Raw genomic sequence first — 22,677 nt, 5'->3', positions numbered from 1 at the left:
TAATTGTTGATATGGTGCCATCTATCTGCTCCTACTATTTTGCAGCCTGGTATAAATCTTGAAGGGAGTGCTGCTTTGGGTTTAGGAAGATAAAATTGTATATATTAATATTTTCTGTGAATGATGTTACTGGTTCTGTACCAAAATGAAATAACAGAAAATTGGTGGGTGTCAGACCCGCTGATCACCAGTCAGCATATGTTGTGAACTATTAAAGATGAATTATGTTCCAAAAATAATTTTATTCTGTTACAATAATCAAGCAAATAAAAAAATGTTTAGAACTTAATAAAGCTTAATAAATTAAGGAACAGCACTTATGAAGGTGAAAGAACACTCATTTCCATTTCAGGGACAAATACACCAATTGTGGCTTTCACAGATCTGTGTATGTGCAGCTGAAGGCACAGACATATGCCTACTAATTTGTGCAGTTTTATATAGCATAGTGTAAAGGTTGTAGAACTTTTTATTGGCCTCTGCAGGTGATTGTCAGATGTCCGAAATCACGCTCCTGTGTTATCACTGTAAAACACTCTATCAAAGCTGTCCATCATACTAAACACACTGTAGGAAATGGAGCAGAATGACTATTATTTGTTAAATAGAAAATTTAACTAAGGTTGGAAGGGGTTGTCTTTGTGAATCATGCAAATCTATTCAGTATCATCTGACACATTTCACAAGCAATCAAATGGCAGTGTATGGATTATTAGCTAAGTGGCTTATGTTGGAGCTTCAGAATTGGTTAGAGTGAGCAGCACTGAGCACTGGAGTGACTGAGAGAGTAACTGAACAGAAAAAAAAAACATTAAGCTTCCTTATTGAGTGACTGATTCACTGCCTCTCATTCCTACACTGTTCTTGATAAAGGGCCCAGTTATATCCAGGGTGTGGCTTAATCTCCAGTGAAACAAAATACAGATATTTCATGACAAATCAATCCCTGAAGTGTCACAAATAAGCAAGTACATTGTGCTCAGAGATAGATGAATTAACCCAAAATCTTAACATCCACAATATAGTCATTAGTTTTTGTTCTGGTTCTCGGCCAGCTCTAATACAAAGTCACAAAAATACCAGTTATCAAATAAATGGGAAGGTAAAACCACACATCACTTAAGTTTTATAAAAATCTTCTTGCTGTTTCATTCTACTTTATTCATTAGTCAGTGACATAAGCATTAACTTAAAAACCTGACTAGATTTTAGAAAAGATAAAGCCCACCTTTTTTCACCCTCTTGAGATAGTGAAAAGCAAGGGAGGAAATCTCACTCCCACCCTTGCTCCCCCCGTATATGGTATGATTCAATACATGTCCGAATATTAACCATTGTGCCTGATCCTGTAAGGTTCTGAACGTTTCAGTTAACATGGATTCAGATGACAGCTGAGGGGTTCAACTCATCTACAGTTCGAGCATAAGACTTGGAAGTGACGCTTAGCTGTTTTCTGATAGTTTGGGGGTTTTGTTTCTCATCTTTGTGTAAAAGATCCTCCTTGAAGTTTAAAATTTTTGTTTCTCTCCTTTTTCATTTGGCAAATATTAATTAATGTTCCTGTTTTTTCCTCCTGCAACTTAATCAGCAAACCTAGTTTGTCTCCCAGCTTTATGGATGTTGTCAATAACGAAGTATAGAGTTCGGGTATAACAGTGTGAACTAATAGTGGGAGCACAAAAATATTTGGCTTTTAATAAGTTTCACACAGATAATGACTATCTTATAATTTAGAGAATTAATGTGTGGTGTGCATTCCTCATCAAATGAAAACCATTTTAAGTACTTTGAAATTAGGGTCTCAGCTACTAGACAGTGCCTGTTCAACACGGAAATTTGTGAGAAGAGTCTTATTTGTATCAATTTGTATGCAAGCTATTCTCCGGTTTCGTCTTATAGGACAACTGCAATATTTAGTAGAGCAATGTTTTGACATATTCTGCATTTTTAAAATATACAAGTGCTCACAACTGTGGTTCTAACCTCACATTTTAATAAGAGTGATATTGTGAAATATAACCATTTCTATCTTTTGCTGTTTTAGCTAACGACATGCCATTGTTATATTTATTTCAGTTTGGGAGGCACTATATTGAAGACCTATTTCATGATTTTCGAGATGGACGAAGACTTCTGGAGCTCCTTGAAGGATTTACAGGCCAAAAACTTGTATGTATACATTTTTGTAATTACAAACCTTACCGTTCTTTTCCACTTGACAGTCTTGTAAGATGTTGATAATTGGCTAAAATCACAGTAGTATTCTCAATGGATACATCTGGCAAAGTGCTGAGCACTCTGGTGAAGTGCTGAACATCCTCAACTAATCCTGGCTTCAGTGAGAGTTGAGGGAACTCTACACTTATTAGGACCAAGCCTCTAGTCCTGAGTCATGCTGAGCACCATCAACAGCTATTGACTTCAGCAGGAGTTGAGGCCAGTGCTTAATTTATAATGAAAGAGGTGCTGGGGCTCAAGCAAATTTTTTACTTTCATAACTGATGCAGCAAGCCTAGAGGTGCCAGGGCTATGAACTGCCAAGTCTAGAGGTGCCGGGGCTCAGCCCTGGCACAAATTAAGCACCGGTGGAGGCTCTCAGCATCTCTGAGGATAGGGACCTAAATTGGACAGGTGCCACTGTTAAGTATGTATTCCAAAAATGAATTTAATCTTTGACCTCTTGTTCTCTAATATTTTTGTTTAGTACCTCATTACAGATGTTTGCTTAAATACCTTGTAGACCTATTTATAAACATTTTGTGACAACATTAATTTTTACAGTTTATACTATTTTCTATCTGATCAGCCACACATGATGAAAAATGTCATCAGTGACTGCCATATATGCAGCTAATTATGGGAAAACCTCAAAAGCATTGGTAAATGATATTTTGGAGATTTCTTCTAACTTGTTGCAGCATCGTTTTTCCCTTCTTTTTCTTATTTGAGCAGAATATCTTTCTCTCCCTCCAACATAGATCTTTGCTTATATTTTGTATTTGTTTGGGGGTGCGTTTTTTCTTTAAATTTAATTCTTTTTTTTTTAAATCCTCTTCCTGTTTGACTGGTGATGGCAGAAAGTAGTAGTCCATCTGCATGAGGACTCTTGGTTGCTAATCTTAGTGTAGCTGAATCAAATGCTAGCAAAGATGGGATTTTTTTTTAAATATTCCTACTGTAGACAGGATTTGAGAAGGATTATTCCTTCCTAAAGCAGAATTAATCCTGGAGCTCACCCTGGACTGATGAGCACAACTGAGCCTGGGAGTAGCAGGTTCATAATATGCAGGAGCAAATGGTAACATTATGGCCACGCACTAAGGACGTAAAGCAGCCAACCCCTTTGTATGCTAAAGGGAAGCCCAGCTTTCTCAGTTAAATTGTTTAACTCCGATATGCAGAAATTGGTTTTATAATAAATTGTGTAGAATTAGACAGACTTTTTTCACAGAGTTGACATTTAAAAATATGTCTTGAAGTAACCTGACTAACATTAAAGGGAATCAAATCTGCCCTTACTAACATGTAAATACTAAAATAACACAGCAAAAATAGTTGGATACTTGTCTCTTGCATTTCCTTTTTGTTTTTCATGAGCTTGAGAGCTTTCTCTTAAACTTTCTCATAAATTTAGGGAAACAAGCTGACAACATGAGTCAAATTCCAGAGAGGAGATACTTACAAATATTATACCTGCTGATGCATATCTGGTTGGTTGTCATGGTAATGTTCCTAAATTTTTCTGTGGCAGGGGAGATTAATCATCGTAAAAATAACCTGAATTTATCTGATTCCTATATACATTTTGATTATATGATTATATGAAAAAATGTCAATAACCATGTAAGCCCTCAGATTAAGATTGTTTGTTTCACAATTGTCTTTATTTAGTAGTTTAAATTCTACTTTGCAGATATATAGACATAATTATAGTATCGTCTCCAAAATAATCATAAGTTTGTAAAATACAAATCCTTGGACTTAAAGAAGTGTTCTCATTATATTCAGCTTTTGTTTTATTATTTACATGTGCTTACAGGCAAAAGAAAAGGGCTCCACAAGAGTTCATGCTCTGAACAATGTCAACAAAGCACTGCAGGTCTTGCAGAAAAATAACGTAAGTAATCACCTGGACAAGGTCAGAACACGCATTAGACATCATGCTTAATGCTTTATAAGTGATAGCTCAACCCCTGGATACAGGATACAGTTTCTAAAGTCCACTATACACCAAAGCAATGGTATTAATGTGACTTATCTATGGGATCTGCAACACGGCTGTCTGTTTGTGTCAAATATAATTCAGATGTTTTCTGGCAGCAGGTTTTAAAGTAGCTGAATAATAAATCTGTAATAAATGCTACTTGTAGCCTGATCCAGTGCAATTCTTTGTTAATGTGGTATTACAATAAATATTAAAAATTCATTACCGTATGTCCTCCTCAGTAAAGTAGGAGTTGATTCTAGCTGTCAGAATTTCAACTCATTAAACGGTTGCTTTCAAAATATGGTGGAGTTATGTCTAAAAATTTGAGATTTTTCTTAGGAGAAACAATTTCTAGTATATTTCCTTAGGTGTTTATGGAATAACAACATTAAAGATGTGAGCCAGGTAGAAAACAACACCACACATTCCACTCTATTCTGTTAAGATTGACTCTTCAGGCCAATATGCTTCTTATAATGTTGGAGTAAATATTCCCTTAGTATCTACATTCTAATTGACCAATAACTGTACCAGACATGTTTAGTGACCACCTAATTATATCACATCTCCCCTCCCACTCCAAGAATAGATTCAAATAAATAACATTCACTTAAAACCCAGTAAGCTGTGTGGAATAGTAATCACGCATTCTGAGCTTCAGATTATATTGGATTTCTTGATGGGTACAGTAAGTCTTTCAATGTGCTTGAGTTCAGCTGGTACATGGATTCATTGATTTTCTAACTGTAAGGTAACATGTACTTAGCTGATCATTTGTGCATAAGTCAAAGTGATTTAATGGGAGTGTTAAATTGGTAATAGATCTTTACGAGAGGTCAGACATTTTTAATGAATTTTTTAAAAAAGTTGCCAATTCAATATCACTGAAAGGATAATATGTACAATAGACAATTGTATACCACTCTGAAAAAATTCAGTGGTCAAATATTTGTCAATGTGCTAAAAAGTCTTCATTACATCCATACAGTATAATATTACTTCTAAAAATTGTTTAAAACATCTGTTTACTGGGGCATTAGGAAAATGTGCTAGTGGGTTGTTCATTCACATTTCAGCACATAGCTACAGTGCCTTTCTAATGTGTACAGGAAGTACAGCTCATGCATGCTCAAAGTAGACACATTTTGTGCTCCTTAAATATATAGAAGCAAGCGTCTTTTAAATAATGTTACGAGTATGTCAAAGTTGTTTAGGGCGGGATTAAAATTGACCCTTTTAGTGGGTTACAGCTTCATCAGATGCCATGTATATTATGCAGTGTCAGATTATAAAACTAAAAGCCCTCTCTAAAAAAACCTTCTCCCGCAACTGAAGTTCTTTGAGTCCTTAGCCTCTGAATGGTCACACACGTAGGATGTGTATCCTGCTAAGTTTCAGAAACCTCTGAAATGCAGCATCTGTTGGGCTCCAGGAGTGCCCCATTACACCACCAAATATTTGGAGCCAAGACTCTAAAAGGAGCATGTGGTTCCAAGTACTTCTGCTAAACTTTAGAGTCCTAAAAGGAGAGAAGAAGGTGAATGGTAGTATAAATAACCAGAGGGGACTAAATTCAAAGAGTTACTGATGAGTATCTTAAAATTGCTTCTCTATAGTCCCAGGGATTACAGTACGGAAAGTAACAGGGAAGCGTGCTCCTTCTCTCTGGTTTGGGGGAGCAGCCTTTCTCCACAGCTCCCCCTCAGTATTGGCTGGGGCACTGAGAATCCCATTGGTAGGAATCTAATGATCAGTCCATATGGTAAGTGAACTGAGAAGCTGTAATGAAACAAGCATTGCAGGACTGCCCTTTCCAGGCAACCCTTGAATCTAGATGCTAAATTGAGAGTGTAGTGCTGTATAAGATTATGTACAAATCTCCAGATAGGAGCCCTACGGGTTTTTAAAATGGAAATGTTCTGAAGGCAGGCAACTTATTCCACTTTAGCCCTGGTATATTGACTTCTGGGACACTGAGGTACCGTTATTCTGGTTTATGTGTAACAAGTCTCAATGGCCAGCCAAATGCATTGTGACAAAATATTTGTGGATTTGGCATTCTGTTTACACTGATCCTTAAGGGATACAGAATGTGTAGGGGATGTCCTAAATAATTTCTTCCTAGGCAAGTCAAACTTCAGAGCCCATTTGTCATCTAGGGAATGGCATCTAACTTCCTCATGGAAAGTGTACTGAGAGACTGCTGATCTGATTCTGATCTAAGAAAAGGAGTATTTGTGGCACCTTAGAGACTAACAAATTTATTTGAGCATAAGCTTTCGTGAAATGAGCTGTAGCTCACGAAAGCTTATGCTCAAATAAATTTGTTAGTCTCTAAGGTACCACAAGTATTCCTTTTCTTTTTGCGAATACAGATTAACACGGCTGGTACTCTGAAACCTGATTCTGATATGACTCAGACACCGCTATTTGTAATTGTTTAATGATTCTCAAATAAAAAAAAGTCGTTCTGAGTTCTCAGTTTTTTTCAGTTAAAGAAAAAGAAGTTACATTTTTTGGAAAAATTCTGGCTTTGGGCATGAGGCTAGTGTAAGTGACCCCCACACAGGTGTGTAGCAAGTCTTCAAAATCAGCCTGTGCTAGTGTGGTGGCTGCTTTTGGCAATCGTGCAGAAATTATTTCTACTAGTTTCAGGAGTTAGCTGTGTGGTACAGGGCTCCATGAGTCCACATGCTGAGTGCAGATCATGATGTTGACCCCATAGTCTCACTATAGATACAGTTTTGGCCATGCAGGAGTTGGACTTCTTAAATAGGATACTTGAGAAAGGTGTTTCAAACTCAGAACATGATTTCACAAGGTGTTGCCTCTTTTGATATGCTGAGCATCCTGGTCTCCCATTGTAAGAAATCAGAGTTGAAGGTGCTCAACACTTCACAAAGAGTACTCAACATCTTGAAGGACAAAGGCCCCAGGGGGAGGGTATTACCCCAGAGTAATGTGCTGGAGTGGCTAATTCAGTGAGCCATACTTGGGAAATGCAGTAGATGTGCTCCAGGCCACAAGTCCTGACCTCCTCCCTGGCCTCTAAAATGCATCGTCTGCTGGCAAAACTCTCAGTGACTTCAATATGGGTATCTCGTACATCTCAAAACAGTTAATGGAACATTACATTGCAATCACAAATTCAGCAAATGAGAAAATAGGATCTCCCACAGAACTGTTAAAGGGGCTGGCCTGTACATATGTTCTTTTCTTCCCCTCCCCCGTTTTTTTCTTGCCGAATATGCATTGTAATATTACTAGAGGGTTTTTATATTTGGTCAAATGTAAATTGTAAAACAAACAAAATGTGCAAACTGACAGTTTTGAAGTTGCTGTGGGAACCTTATTGTTTGTATTTTCTTGAAGTGTCCGTTTGTGATATTTAATTGTGCAGTCCTAATATTGCATTAACATGTAGGGGTGGATTTGTATTTAATTATTGTATTTTAACTTTATATTTTCACTTAACTTTAGAGCTTGGATAATTATATCTCCATATCGCTAACTCTGCCACTTGCTTTTTCCCAGCACTTTAATTGTTCCATTTATCAAATAAGTGTTGAATGTTTACTTTTGCAAATGTATGCACCCTCAGAAAAACAAAACAATGATCCAACCTATTATAATATTTTAAAATTTGGTTTAAACAAACTACTTCAAATGCCTATATTTCTCAAAATCCAAAATAAATTACATTTTTGTCATGGTTTCTTTCACAAAATGCACGAGTATCCAAATACTTTTTCATACAGTACTTATTTTGCATTTCTCCAATAGGTTGATTTGGTGAATATTGGAAGCACAGACATAGTGGATGGAAATCATAAACTGACCCTTGGATTGATCTGGAGTATAATTCTCCATTGGCAGGTGAGGGATACTGTTGAAGGTTCTCTCCGAAATGTCTGTTACATGATCCTTGCATGTTGTTACACACCCACAACCTATACAACAACATAGGCATTTCAAACAAAATCTGGCCATCTACCACGCTCTCATTTTTTAAATTAGCAAATCTGACGATAGTTTGTTTGCATATTGTCTGGGACATTAAGAATCAGCAGATTATAAAATAGATTATGGAGCATTAATAGCAACTTTTCTAATTTTACTGTAAGTTGTTGCAAGTGAATACGTAATAAAATTATTACAAAGCAAAATCAATAATGTGGAAGAGTTGTTCACCTTTTTAATAACGGAGGAAGACTGACTTTTTTGTTTTTCTTTTACAGTTAAATACTAAAGTCATCATATATTTGCTGGGTTTTTTTAATACCATTGATCCACCCAGCCACAGATGTTGTTAGAACCCTGCAAAAAGCTGCTGAAGTTTTAATAACTCCTTGAGGCATATGTGCCCATTTTGCTCCCATGGGGCATAAGGGAGATAGATCTTGCCCTTGGGGGGGGGGGGAGGGAGAATTAGCACGGAGCAGATCAGGCAAGGAGACCACAGAGACAAATATGCTTAGGTAGGAAGCTTAGGATGATGTTAACCTTTTTTGAGAAACGTAACCCTTCTGTCCGTCAGAGTTGGCAGCACATCAGGGCCGGGTTCAGTATCTAGGGGTTCCATTCCAACAACACAATGCAAAACTGGCTCAAGCCCCCACCCAGTGACCTGGGACAAATATATACCACCTCCACTGGGCGCCTCCAAGAGGCAATACTTCCCCTCTCACAAGCACATAGTCTGAGTGTAGCAAAAAGCCTTTTAATAACAGAGAGAAACAATGTGGCATTATGTTGGGGGAACACCACCAACAGGATTCATAACACAACCCATGAGCAAAAACCCCACCCCAAGCAAACTGGGCTGTGTCCTTTCCCTTTGGGTCTTGAGTCCAGCAACCCAAAATCACCCAAAGTTCCAAAAGTCCAATGACCCAAAAGTCTCTGTCCCTGGTCAGTGCAGCCCCAGAGTTTGAAAGTTTATCTGAAGAGTTTTGACTTCCAACGTGGGTGGAGATGGGGGGGGGGTTAAAGGACACCTTACGTGGTCCAAAGCTGATTGCCCCCCCTCTCCATGGGGCTCCGCTGTGCCAGCCGCCATCATGAGCTGCTCCAGGCATCTGACAAACTGCTCTGCTCACTGTCCCACAAACTACAATGCTGTGCTCTGCTCCACAAACTGCTCTGCTCCACCAGCCGTTCTGCTCGCCGTCCCGCAAACTGTTCCTCCATATATCTTCAGGCTCCCCCACTGTTTAACACAACACTCAGTGATTTCAGCTCTTAATAAGTTTAGCTCTTTTATGATTTCAGCTTATAGTAGGAGAGCCTCAGTTCTGGTGCACCATTAGCCCAAAGTGAATTCAGCTCAGCACCCTGTAACTATACTCCTAATAGAATCAAAATTAGCCCTCATATTCCACAGTGAAGGAAGGAGGAATTGCCACTAGCATGTAAGGCCCTCACCACAGAGTCCATACCACCATCTATTAATCCCTGCCCCTAGCCTCTCTCCCTTCACTGGGTTTTGGAACCCATGACCCTTGCCTAGCGAGTACTGCTTAGTTGATGGTGAGTCCCTCCATCATAACAAAAGGCCGAGTACAGTTCCACTGTCCTTGATTCACATAATAACAGTTCATTGCTGCCCCAATAACAGAGAAACTGGGGTTCCTACAGCAGCCAAAGTGACCATCTAGGCAGGGTGGGTGTGCCTATGCAAATGAGATCAACCCCTGAAGTTCTTTTCCACAACCCACCATGACTCACCACCAGCTGTCAGGGTAAAGCTCATCCTGACTCTGCTTACAGAGATACCATTAAAGCTATATTCCAGGAAGGATTTAACAATAGTTTAGGGTGTATGTGCTCCTTTGACAGTGGGGTAGGGATTCCTACTAAGTATTAAGGTGATGTTGAAGTAAAAAGAAAACAGTACAGAGTTTATGCATAGAAGTTTCTGGTTATCAGGGAATAAGGTACAGATTATCAAGGGGTGCGAAATTTGGTTTAGGAGTGGGTGGCGTAAGGAATACATAATCTGCAATCTCCCCGATTGGGGGTAAAAGTTTAATGGGTCAAAGTACAGACATTGAGATATGGGGGTATGTTGTTCATATAATGACTATGTTCAGGTGTGGAGTATGAGTGGATACGATGATGAGCATAGATTTACCTTCATTTGGTGGGATTTAATGTTCAGTGAGTTTATGGTTCCAGTTCATATGGTCCAATGGAAAAAGTCTCTCAGTCCCTTTCCCATAGTTGATGCATGATGTCGTACCGGCTCACACCTCCTGGTACTGTCGGTGGCCGGTGATGTGTTCGATGTAGATGTCCCTGGACCATCGGATGGTGTCCGAGACCATGAGGCGCCCCATGAGCCGTGCGTGGCGTCGACCAATCCCACAGGTCTGCAGCACACGCTCGTTGCAGGGGTCCCAAGTGCCCAGGGCTCTGACGATCAGGGCATCCATCTGCACCTTTTAGCCCTTCGCTCTCAGGGTGTCAGCCGGGGGGGCATTTACATAGACACAGACAACCAGTCAGGGCATTTTAGCATTCTGGCAAAAGATAAGCAAGATTGGCCCACTGCAACATAAAAAACAATGCTGATAAGACCCAAACACACACACACACAAAGGACAATCATCTACCATCCCCACCCACACATAAAGTCACAGAAAAGGGGACAGTGGTTTCCTGCAGGAGAGGCCTGAAAATGTGTTGTTTTGATTCACTCCTATCCTTCACTTCCATACTCTCTTACTTAGTTCAGCTGGTGGGCTTACTCATTGCTTTGAAGGATGTAAAGTGCTGAATCTGAAGTGGCAGTGTGAGCACTGGAGTATATGCAACTGTGAGAACTTCTTGCAAAAAACTGAGCAATATATGTTTTAATGTATATAAATTACAGATAGATGTGAGTGTGCTTTTCTGCAGACTTGTATACTGTCTTTTTCCTCCAGATTGTTTTGAGTTATGGAAGTCTTTACTGCTAGTTATTTATTATTATTTTTTTTCTTCCTGGCCTCTCGCATTTCCAGCATTCCTCTCGGGGTGTGTGTGTGTGTATGTATAGAAAACACACTTATTAATTCCCTGGCATAATATGTATGGATACTCAGCCACATGTCTGATCTTACAGTACCTGCTTGGTTAGTGCAAATTCAAATGTAGCTACCCATCTGGGACCATAATAAAATGCTCTCCCCGTCATAAAATAAGAAACAGTAACAATATCCACCAGCCTGAATGGATGTCTGGAACTGGACTCAGGATGTATGCTGTTGGTCCACAGTTTTTGTGCTGTGTTCTGCAGGAGTATCATTCTTTCCCCTCAGGATATTCTGCAAGGAAGAACTGGGTCCCTGAGATTTTCTTTGTTTCTCCAAACAATAACTCTCCTTTCTCTGCAGAGAATCTCTGTACCCTCCATGTTGCTCTGATTCTCTTAGTGTACATAATGTGAACTATTCAGATCAGAGGGAGTTTGCAAACTGATGTAAAGGTTTCAGATGTATTCCTAGTACAATTCCATTGATTTCAGTTGAGTTACACCAGGGGAAACTTGTCCAATAACATACTTAATGTGTTTTTGCATATGTGAGTTGCTCAGATTTGGAACCACTATTTCATTTTCTCTGTTGACTCTGAGAAGATTAGTTTGATTTTCCTTTTCACTCTGGATCTGATCCTCTTTCACTAGTGTCATAGAATACATTCATTGTGAGGATAAACTCATTGTCCATGCTTTGGTTTCCTGGTAGGAACTAAAGATGAACTAGCATCTGTAAACTGCAATGCAATCTTATGCAAAAGCTGTGGTTTCTTGCATCAGTGATGTATGGTTTGAACAACTGTCATGCTGCTTCAATTAAAAGTAGCTCTTTAAAATGCCACAGAAACATGAGAGGTAAATGAAAGAGGATGATTGGGGTGGGGCTCTAAGGTACTAGCAGTCTCCAATCCTGCAAACACTTGTGCATGCATGTAACTTTACATATGTGATAATGCCACTGAATTCAATAGGACTACTCTTGTGTAACACTAAGTATGTGTTTCAGAGTAGCAGCCGTGTTAGTCTGTATTCGCAAAAAGAAAAGGAGTACTTGTGGCACCTTAGAGACTAACAAATTTATTAGAGCATAAGCTTTCGTGAGCTACAGCTCACTTCATCGGATGCATTTGGTTTTCCACCAAATGCATCCGATGAAGTGAGCTGTAGCTCACGAAAGCTTATGCTCTAATAAATTTGTTAGTCTCTAAGGTGCCACAAGTACTCCTTTTCTTTTTACTAAGTATGTGTGTGTTTGTAGGATCTAAGCTAAGAGTTCCCATTTTCACAACTTCCTCTCAGCAAATAGGTTTGGCTCTTTCACGTTCTCTCTTCTTTCTCTTCTAAACTGGCCAGAATTTAGTTCTCATTTATTTTTTCTTATCAAAGGGCAGAAGGACAGATGTTATGACAATTTAAAGAAGGACTGGCAGGAAGGCATTAATGTGCAGCAACAGAGCGCTGATGGATAAGAAAACCTTTAGTAAAGCTAGCTTTTAATTTGGGCTGTTCTCCCTTTAAGCAAACACACCTGCATAAAGTTGCTGTGAGCCTGGCACTGTCGGGGCAACCTGTGTCCTTTGTAGGACTGGCACAGGAAAAGCAGATGATTAAGAACTCTGTGGAGAAACACTTTGGTTTTTATTAGGCTTTATTTTTCAGGTCTCAGGATGACTTATATGACTGAGAAATATGTTCCTGGTCCTTTATTTTAATATATTTATAAGTAGATGGCTATTGTGTTATATTTTTATCAGGACTAAAGGGGGATTTTCAGTCACCTAAGAAAGCAAAGCAGGTTGGGGTACACGCAAGTTATAAACAACTAAACAGGCCTTAGTCTTGTGGCAAAGTTGTGTCTCTTGCAGATTGTTCTTATAACTAAATATCTGGAAATGTGGCAGTTTGCTATTGAAGAAAATCTCAATTAGAGAGCTAGGACTCCCCAAATTGTCTGCTAATGGTCTATACTGGGATGGTGGGTGTGTTCCCCAGTAACTTGTTTTTAAGTTGTTTTATTTTCAGTTTAGGGAGTGGAAACTGGAAGGAGCCTCAGAGGTGAAATGCTTGGCTGAAATACTATAAACTACTGATAAAATGTGTATATCACGGGTGCTGGCCTTTTAGGGGAGGCAGAGACCAGCCTAGTTGTGGCAGGCTCTGCTGAGAAGAATGAACCAACCTACATCCACCTGAGTTAATTATCTAAGTGGGTGAATGGCAATTAAATAGCTTAATAGACACCTTGACCTTAGAGGAGAGTTGAGAGAAATCAATCTTCTAGTTAGAACCACAGGGAGTGAGTAGGCTGCTGTGGAAGTTCTTAGTCAGAGTCTTCAGGTGAAAGCATAGTCCAGCTAAATCAGCCCAGAGTGAAGAAAGGCTTCCAAAGGTACTTCCATATTGTATGTGGTATTTCTGTCCTTTCTTGTCTTATTCTACCTCCAGAGTCTCGCTAGAATTTTCTCTCAATTACACCGTACTGCTGTAGTATTTGCTTTTGGCTAAAGCTCTTTAATATGTGTGCGGTTCTGAATCTGTTACAGTATCTCTTTCCCTAAAGTTCCAGTCCTTTCTTAGGTTTCCCCCTTTTCCACGTGGTTGTGGTCAAAGCTCTACTCCTAGTCTCAGGCCCACATTAAGTATTAAACAAAAGTAAAATAACACATTTTAATGTCTCCGCTATTTCTCTCTGGTAGAGAAAGCCTCTGTAAATAACAAAAAAGGAAGACTGCATATTATAAACTGTGCTTTTTTTTTATTTATTTTTTTAAACTAATCTTAACCAACTTCCACTTTCAGAGTGACCCCCTTGATCCCCGCAAAAAAACAAAACAAAAACCCCACAAGCCTACTTTACAAAGCTTAAACCACAGCAAAAAATCATGGTGACTCTTCTGAGAAAACAAACCGCGTTCAAAAAGAGGATCCTTCAAGAGACTCCTGCAGGCAGCCCCTAGTCTCTGTGGGGAGAGTCTTAGAGTTGTTGGGACTGGACGTGGGCCTCTGTGCATCTCCTTGAACAATTGGGATTAATGAGCTGTATGCAACAGTACAGGGTGTTACGTGCTCTGCAACAATATATGTGAAACCCTGAACGCTTCAATTAAGTCACAAGGAACTACTGGGCAAAGAGTGCCGCTTATTTCAAAGGATTTCGTGTTTTCTTTTAAGTGACATTTCTGTCCTCATACTCCGGAGGCCACCAGGAGTTTCTTCAAGAAATTGAAGATTATGGCTATAGAAAAATATTTCCTGTAGTCTGAAATATGTTCAGAATGGCATTTGAAAATTATTAGAGTACAGTCACTGTTCCAGGTAGTTGGCAAACTGCACTGGATTGAGGGGGAAAATGAAAATATTACTTTGTTAATAATTGTGAAAGGTTTTAAAAAATTCTTCTGATATGCAATTACTTAGCTTGGTGGTCTTCAGCCTACAAATATAGGCCCTGATCTTACAAATTGTGGTATATGTGAGTAGCTCTGTTGGGGCTGCTCACATTTTTAAAGGCAAGAACAAAAGCAACTCATTGCTGGATCATGATTACCACAGTGCTGGGTTTAACTGCATCTCTGCTACCCTATAGCCACTGCCTCTGTCATATCTTCATTCTCGCATCCTCTCCCCAGAGGGAGAATTATGTGCCGTATTTGGTTTTGAAATGTGTGTGTGTGTGTGTGTGTGTGTGTATTTTTTATATATATAATTATTTAGAGGTTTCAGAGTAGCAGCCGTGTTAGTCTGTATCTGCAAAAAGAAAAGGAGTACTTGTGGCACCTTAGAGATTAACAAATTTATTAGAACATATGCTTTTGTGAGCTACAGCTCACTTCATCAGATGCATAGAATGGAACATGTAGTAAGATAGATATACACAGAGAAGGTGGAAGTTGCCATACAAACTGTGAGAGGCTAATTAGTTAAGATGAGCTATTATCAGCAGGAGAGAAAAACTTTTGCAGTGAAAATCAAGATGGTCCATTTAGACAGCTGACAAGAAGGTGTGAGGATACTTAACTTCAGGGAAATAGATTCAATATGTGTAATGACCCAGCCACTCCCAGTCTCTATTCAAACCCAAGTTAATGGTATCTAATTTGCATATTAATTCAAGCTCAGCAGTTTCTCATTGGAGTCTGTTTCTGAAGCTTTTCTGTTGAAAAATTGCCACCCTTAAATCTTTTACTGAGTGGCCAGAGAGGTTGAAGTGTTCTCCTACCGGTTTTTGAATGTTATGGTTCTGTCCAATTTGTTTCAGAGTAGCAGCCGTGTTAGTCTGTATTCTCAAAAAGAAAAGGAGTACTTGTGGCACCTTAGAGACTAACAAATTTATTTGATCATAAGCTTCTGTGAGCTACAGCTCATTTTGGCTCATTGCCAAAGCTTATGCTCAAATAAATTTGTTAGTCTCTAAGGTGCCACAAGTACTCCTTTTCTTTGTCCAATTTGTGTCTATTTATTCTTTTGCGTAGAGACTGTCCAGTTTGGCCAATGTACATGGCAGAGGGCATTGCTGGTACATGATGGCATATATCACAGTGGTAGATGTGCAGGTGAACAACCCCCTGATGGCGTGGCTAATGTGATTAGGTCCTATGATGGTGTAACTTGAAGAATAAATATGTGGGCAGAATTGGCATCTGGCTTTGTTGCAAGGATAGGTTCATGGGTTAGTGTGTGTGAGTGTGGTTTCTGGAGAATGTTTGCTTTAGGCTGGGGGGCTGTATATATTTAGAGGGAAAGAGATAATATAGATATACATCTATACATTGCCAAATCTTTGTTAGAGAAGGGAAATCAAAGAAATGCACCTTGCACTTAGAGCAAAAGGTGGTGAGGTTTGTGATGGCCCTTAATTGCTGTGGGCCATCTTGGTGGTGGTATGCATATATGTAGTGAAGGATAAGTAGACTTCTGTGTTTGCATATTGCTGAAATTCACTGGCTCCTTTCTCCAGGTGAAAAAAAATCAAACCTTATCACAAAAGTTTCCTACCACTAAATAGTGCTTAGTCCTTTTACATTAATTGCACTTTTTTTCCTCTAATGCATCTTTACTAAATTCACATGCATCGGCATAAACTCCCATAAACAATATATAATATCAATTGTACAAGTCATTTTACAGATATGTAGCACATAGAATTTTCTGTTTTTTAAAATATTTTTAAAAATTTCAACTAACTGATAATTAACTTGGAAAAGGAATATTAAGTTTAAGGGAAATGTGATATCTTGCAGATAAATTGAGTCCAGACTCATGTCAGGGGGAGAATAATAAAATAGCACCTGATGTGTTTATACAGAATTACTGTAGAACTTTTGTGTCTTTAGTTATTTAGCATGTTTATGTAATGCTAACTATTGGATGTCTTACTTTTTTTTTAACTCCCCGAAATTGAGGCAGATTCATGTTGAAGGTGACAATTCATGCTAAATGCTTCAAATCTAAAAATTACTCTTCAGTGGCTATTTCTTGATGGAGTTCAGAATGAAACAAGATGTGGATAATTGGACAAGTTATAAATGTCCAATTTGGATATTTAGTCCTTTATCCTAGTAGATATTTAATGCTGGTTGGAAACATAGTAGAATAGAGATTACATTGATTTAAAAACAAAAACCTTCCCTTAAAGACAGCATAACCCGAAGTTGGGCACTGCTTAATAGAACTTACTGTTAAGGTCACTAGTAATGAATGTGGCTAGGAAATGCATAAGTGTTCTCAGCTTGAAAAACTATCAGACGGAGTGTTTGTCCTTTTGGGAAGCTCTCAGAATTGTCATTACAGTGAAATAACAGTGGAAGGCCTGGATATCTGTCCCTCTGATCAAAGTGGAACATGGTTAGCAATTCATAATTAATGTACTTAAACTTACTCGTGAAAACAAAACCTGGACAAAACTTCTTAAATGGAAGTGTTCCATCTCTCCTTTTGTGTGTGTGTGTGTGTGTGTGTGTGTGTGTGTGTGTAATAAAAATAAATAAGTATACCTTTTATATTCTAGTAGAAGGTACTGTTCTGTACCTAGTGGACACACTTAGCTCTCATTAATGCAGCTCATTGATTTACCTATCTTATCCTATCAAGTAAGAAAATGTTTAAGAAAAAAAACTCACTCTCTCCCCGGATGATCCCCATGCAAAACATACTCCCAAAATGTCCCTTTTATATCAGGTAACTGGACTTTTAGTTGTTGTAGCAGTGAATATATTGAATACACAAGCAAAGAAGACAGTCAAAATTGGTCCCTTTAGCAAAGTCAGACTTCCCTGCTCCTTTTATACAATGGTGTCAATTATATCTCAATTATTTATTTATGAGACCCCATTGGTTATCACTTTAAACTAAAGGATAAGAGAATTGGTGCTTATTTGGGTCAGGAAAAGCATTTGCTTTGAATAAATAAGTTTAGCCATTGATGAAATTCTGTCTCCTAATGCAGGTCAAGGATGTAATGAAAAACATCATGGCTGGGTTGCAACAGACAAATAGTGAAAAGATCTTACTGAGCTGGGTCCGCCAGTCAACTCGCAATTACCCGCAGGTCAATGTTATCAATTTCACCAGTAGCTGGTCTGATGGATTGGCTTTCAACGCACTCATCCACAGTCACAGGTAGGAAAACCAGTGTGTATCATTTTAGCAAATAGATTAAAGTTGATTGCAAAACGTTGGTTTTAAAACAATGGCTTATTTTGTGCAGAATTAAACTGTTAGAGGGAAACCTTCAAAATGAATGACAGGTTTCAGAGTAGCAGCCGTGTTAGTCTGTATTCACCAAAAGAAAAGGAGTACTTGTAGCACCTTAGAGACTAACAGATTTATTTGAGCATAAGCTCTTATGAGCTATAGCTCACTTCATCGGATGCATTCAGTGGAAAATACAATAGGGAGATATATATACACAGAGAACAGGCTCTATGCTACCAGCACTCCCAGCTATCTTAGAGACACCACTGATTTCCTGAGGAAACTACAATCCATCGGTGATCTTCCTGAAAACACCATCCTAGCCACTATGGATGCAGAAGCCCTCTACACTAACATTCCACACAAAGATGGACTACAAGCCGTCAGAAACAGTATCCGCGATAATGTCACAGCAAATCTGGTGGCTGAACTTTGTGACTTTGTCCTCACCCATCACTATTTCACATTTGGGGACAATGTATACCTTCAAATCAGCAGCACTGCTATGGGTACCCACATGTCCCCACAGTATGCCAGCATTTTTATGGCTGACTTAGAACAACGCTTCCTCGCCTCTCGTCCCCTAATACCCCTACTCTACTTGCGCTACATTGATGACATCTTCATCATCTGGACCCATGGAAAAGAAGCCCTTGAGGAATTCCACCATGATTTCAACAATTTCCATCCCACCATCAACCTCAGCCTGGACCAGTCCACACAAGAGATCCACTTCCTGGATACTACGGTGCTAATAAGCGATGGTCACATAAACACCACTCTATACCAGAAACCTACTGACTGCTATTCCTATCTACATGCCTCCAGTTTTCATCCAGACCATATCACGCGATCCATTGTCTACAGCCAAACTCTACAATACAACTGCATTTGCTCCAACCCCTCGGGCAGAGACAAACACCTACAAGATCTCTATCAAGCGTTCTTTCAACTGCAATACCCACCTGCTGAAGTGAAGAAACAGATTGACAGAGCCAGAAGAGTACCCAGAAGTCGCCTACTACAGGACAGGCCCAACAAAGAAAATAACAGAACGCCACTAGCCATCACCTTCAACCCCCAACTAAAACCTCTCCAACACATCATCAAGGATCTACAACCTATCCTGAAGTACAACCCATTACTCTCACAGATCTTGGGAGACAGGCCAGTCCTTGCTTACAGACAGCCCCTCAACCTGAAGCAAATACTCACCAGCAACCACACAACAGAACCACTAACCCAGGAACCTATCCTTGCAACAAAGCCCGTTGCCAACTCTGTCCACATATCTATTCAGGGGACACCATCATAGGGCCTAATCACATCAGCCACACTATCAGAGGCTCATTCACCTGCACATCTACCAATGTGATATATGCCATCATTTATCAGCAATGCCCCTCTGCCATGTACATTGGTCAAACTGGACAGTCTCTACATAAAAGAATACATGGACACAAATCAGACGTCAAGAATTATAACATTCAAAAACCAGTCGGAGAACACTTCAATCTCTCTGTTCACTCGATTTACAGACCTGAGAGTGGCAATTCTTCAACAAAAAAACTTCAAAAAACAGACTGCAACGAGAGACTGCTGAATTGGAATTAATTTGCAAACTGGATACAATTAACTTAGGGTTGAATAGAGACTGGGAGTGAATGTGTCATTACACAAAGTAAAACTATTTCCCCATGTTTATTCCTTCTCCACCCCCCACTGTTCCTCAGACGTTCTTGTCAACTGCTGGAAATGGCCCACCTTGATTATCACTACAAAAGGTTTCCCCCCCCCACATCCACCCCTCCCCCCGCTCTCCTACTGGTAATAGCTCACCTTACCTGATCACTCTCCCTACAGTGTGTATGGTAACACCCATTGTTTCATGTTCTCTATGTATATAAATCTCCCCACTGTATTTTCCACTGAATGCATCCGATGAAGTGAGCTGTAGCTCACGAAAGCTTATGCTCAAATAAATTTGTTAGTCTCTAAGGTGCCACAAATACTCCTTCAAAATGAATGACCCTTTACCTATCAGGAAATGGGGCTATCAGAAGCTACGGTCTATTTGCCTACATGTGTACTGTCAACTCTGCCGGAATTAACCCGTTCTAATCCTATTGCACACAACAGTCAAGCAAACACAATATAAAACAGTCATGAAAGATTTATTACAGGCAGCCGCCACATTCTTCATAGTAAGTGTTGTTCCCCTCCCTTCCCTACCCATATTCCCTGCACGCTCTTCCTTCTATACTGCAGTCACTATGCTTTGGTAAATTTTGGGAAAAGTTTAACTTTCAGTGGTGACGGACAGCCACTGCAGTGTAAATTAATGATCTGCTACTGGGTTAACTTATCCTTGTAAACAGCTTCCTCCAGACAAGCAAAAACAGTGGCAAACTTGGGGCTCATCCTTCTAACATTCCATTTATCAAAGTGAAGTATGAACTTCAAGATCTAAATAGAGCCATTTAAAAAATGTACTTAAGGCAATGAAACCTTTACACTGCTCCATATAATACGTTCTGTCATGCACATTTTATAGACACGATAGAGTGTGATGTAAAGATTGTTTGGCTATTTTCTTGAGATAATCTTTAGAACTCATTTGTGCCTTTGCCATCCATAAATGTGGCCAGCGCAGATTCATATAAAAATAATCTTTACACTGGCCCCCCTGGGTATTCTGTGCACATGCTTTCTCTCACATGGACATATTATTGTATCTTAAGATCATTGGTTAGCCTTTGTACAGTATCGGGATACTTTTCAATGAAAGTTACTATGAGAAGGCTACATGATTATTTGAGTGGGAGAAATAATTTTTTGTATTTCTAAAACACCAGCTATCTCAGGATCTCCAAGTAATTTATATTGAAGGCTTACTTAAATTTCGCAACTCCCCTGTATTGTGATAGGGAAATGAGTATACCAAGATAAATGCTTATCCGATATTAAACATGAAGTTTTGGAAGAAGGACTTGCTCCTCTAGCCTCCCACCACACCATGTTTACTCCCTATAATTAGACTTTAAGAAGACTATAAGAAGTTATAAATTAAAGCAATATTAACAGGTTTGTAATGAAACATTTAGGAAGTTACAGTTCAATTTTTTACATTGACATGCTGTAGTTTGCAATATAATTGTGACATTTTTCTATCCTGTGAATTTCAACTTTACTGAACTGCAAATGATTATACGCACCCGGTGGTCCACATGCCCACTGCAGAAGAGGATGGACTCTTGTTCCAGTCTATGGCTGGAGTAGCAGGTGGAGTGAGTGGGCAGAAAGACTGTGGTGGTAGTACAGCACTCTGGCCCTAGTTGTGTGGGGAGTGACAGTAATTTCACTTCAGCTCTATGCTGAAGGAGCATGATGAAGTGGTTGGGCTCTATATAGGTGGAGTGAATTTTGGGGTAAAATAAACTCCATCTTCATAAAACCCAGACACATCTGGAACTAGCACAAACAAAAGACATTATCAGCAAGACAGTTAACTATTTCTTCCCCCCCCCCCCCACTACCCCCAAACTTAATTTTAAAAAAAGCTTTTTGGAGGACTAGATCTCTCTTACCTGCTCTTGAACACTGGGAGGGGGGAATAAGATCCACATTAAGTTGTCTCAGTTATATTTGGAGAGGAGCCAGGGTCTAGAACTCAGGATGGAGTTCTTTGGCCCCTAGACTGTGTTGCTTCTGTAATAAATTCTTGGTGTGATCATTTTATTTTAAAGCTAAATTGTAGGTTGCTTTAAAAGTGGTAAGGACTGGAAGAAATTTTAATGTTGAAATGGTGCTCTGCCTGCTATCAGGACAGGACGGATGAGTTGTCATGTCACCCATTAATAGCCAACTCTGTGCTCTTGCATAATAGCAGCAGGCATTAGCTGAGAGCTTTGTTAGATACTGTTTTTAATTATACACCTAGTAGCATCAACACAGTATGACTTAAATTGTTGTTTAGGCACTTGAGGCAGGCAATAAGGAGAGGGCAGTGAACCTGAGGCCTTGTCTGTGAGAAGTTAGCACCCAGTAGCAACCAACACAATCCAGCATTAATCTGCCTGAACTGCAGCAGAAGTGTAGGCACTGTCATCACTGTCATAAGTCTTCAGACCTGATGTGTGTTCCTTTGTTTTAAATTAAAACTACAAATCTTTAAACAGGCAAATGTGGGGAAAAATGGCAGAGAAGAACCAGAGGAAAATCTGGAAGTCTGGCAGTGAGAGAAAAGGGTGGTAATAACTTGTTTTAGAAGATTTTCTTCCTATTTCTATTATAAAACTAAAGAGTGTTGCTACCAATTTCTTTCTAGGGGGAAATGCACCAACAGTAGGCTCATCATCTATGCCTGCCTTTGACGCTGGCTTTGGACAAACTGTACTATTCACTGCCTTAGCCAATAACTACTATTCTTTCTAGCCATTTTATCTCTAAATGTTGTCTTTCTGGTCATCGCTTACGGTCACTCTTGCCTGTTCCTTTGCTCTGTTGCTTTCATTTCATATTTGATTTCAATCTTACTGGCTCAAATATAGGAATGAAACTGTTTGATGGACATCAAAACCCACACCTTATTGAGGGTCTGATTTTTAGTCCCACTGAAGACTCCGGCAAAACTGTCTGTCTGTCTCAGATACTTTATATGGCCCAAATTACCTTGGTATCTGAGCACCTCATGATCTTTTTAATGTGTTCATGTCCAAAACACCCATGTGCTGTAGGGAAATTCCATTATTCCTATTTT

General features: G+C 39.4%; 1 protein-coding gene across 9 annotated transcripts in view; it reads left to right on the top strand.

The window, feature by feature from the left end:
• Positions 1-22,677, top strand: part of DMD (dystrophin) — a 1,935,994-nt gene that overhangs the window by 405,931 nt on the left and 1,507,386 nt on the right. For all 9 annotated transcript variants that reach the window (XM_043505382.1, XM_043505371.1, XM_043505378.1 and 6 more), the window contains exons 3-6: positions 2,077-2,169; positions 4,040-4,117; positions 7,991-8,083; positions 17,671-17,843. In XM_043505382.1, coding sequence (XP_043361317.1) covers positions 2,077-2,169; positions 4,040-4,117; positions 7,991-8,083; positions 17,671-17,843 — 437 coding nt within the window. The remainder of the gene's footprint in view (positions 1-2,076; positions 2,170-4,039; positions 4,118-7,990; positions 8,084-17,670; positions 17,844-22,677) is intronic.

Source organism: Dermochelys coriacea, chromosome 1 (genome assembly GCF_009764565.3).
Source record: "Dermochelys coriacea isolate rDerCor1 chromosome 1, rDerCor1.pri.v4, whole genome shotgun sequence".
Taxonomy (NCBI): domain Eukaryota; kingdom Metazoa; phylum Chordata; order Testudines; family Dermochelyidae; genus Dermochelys; species Dermochelys coriacea.
Note: the sequence above shows the minus strand (reverse complement) of the source record. Positions and strands in the feature narration are given on the sequence as shown.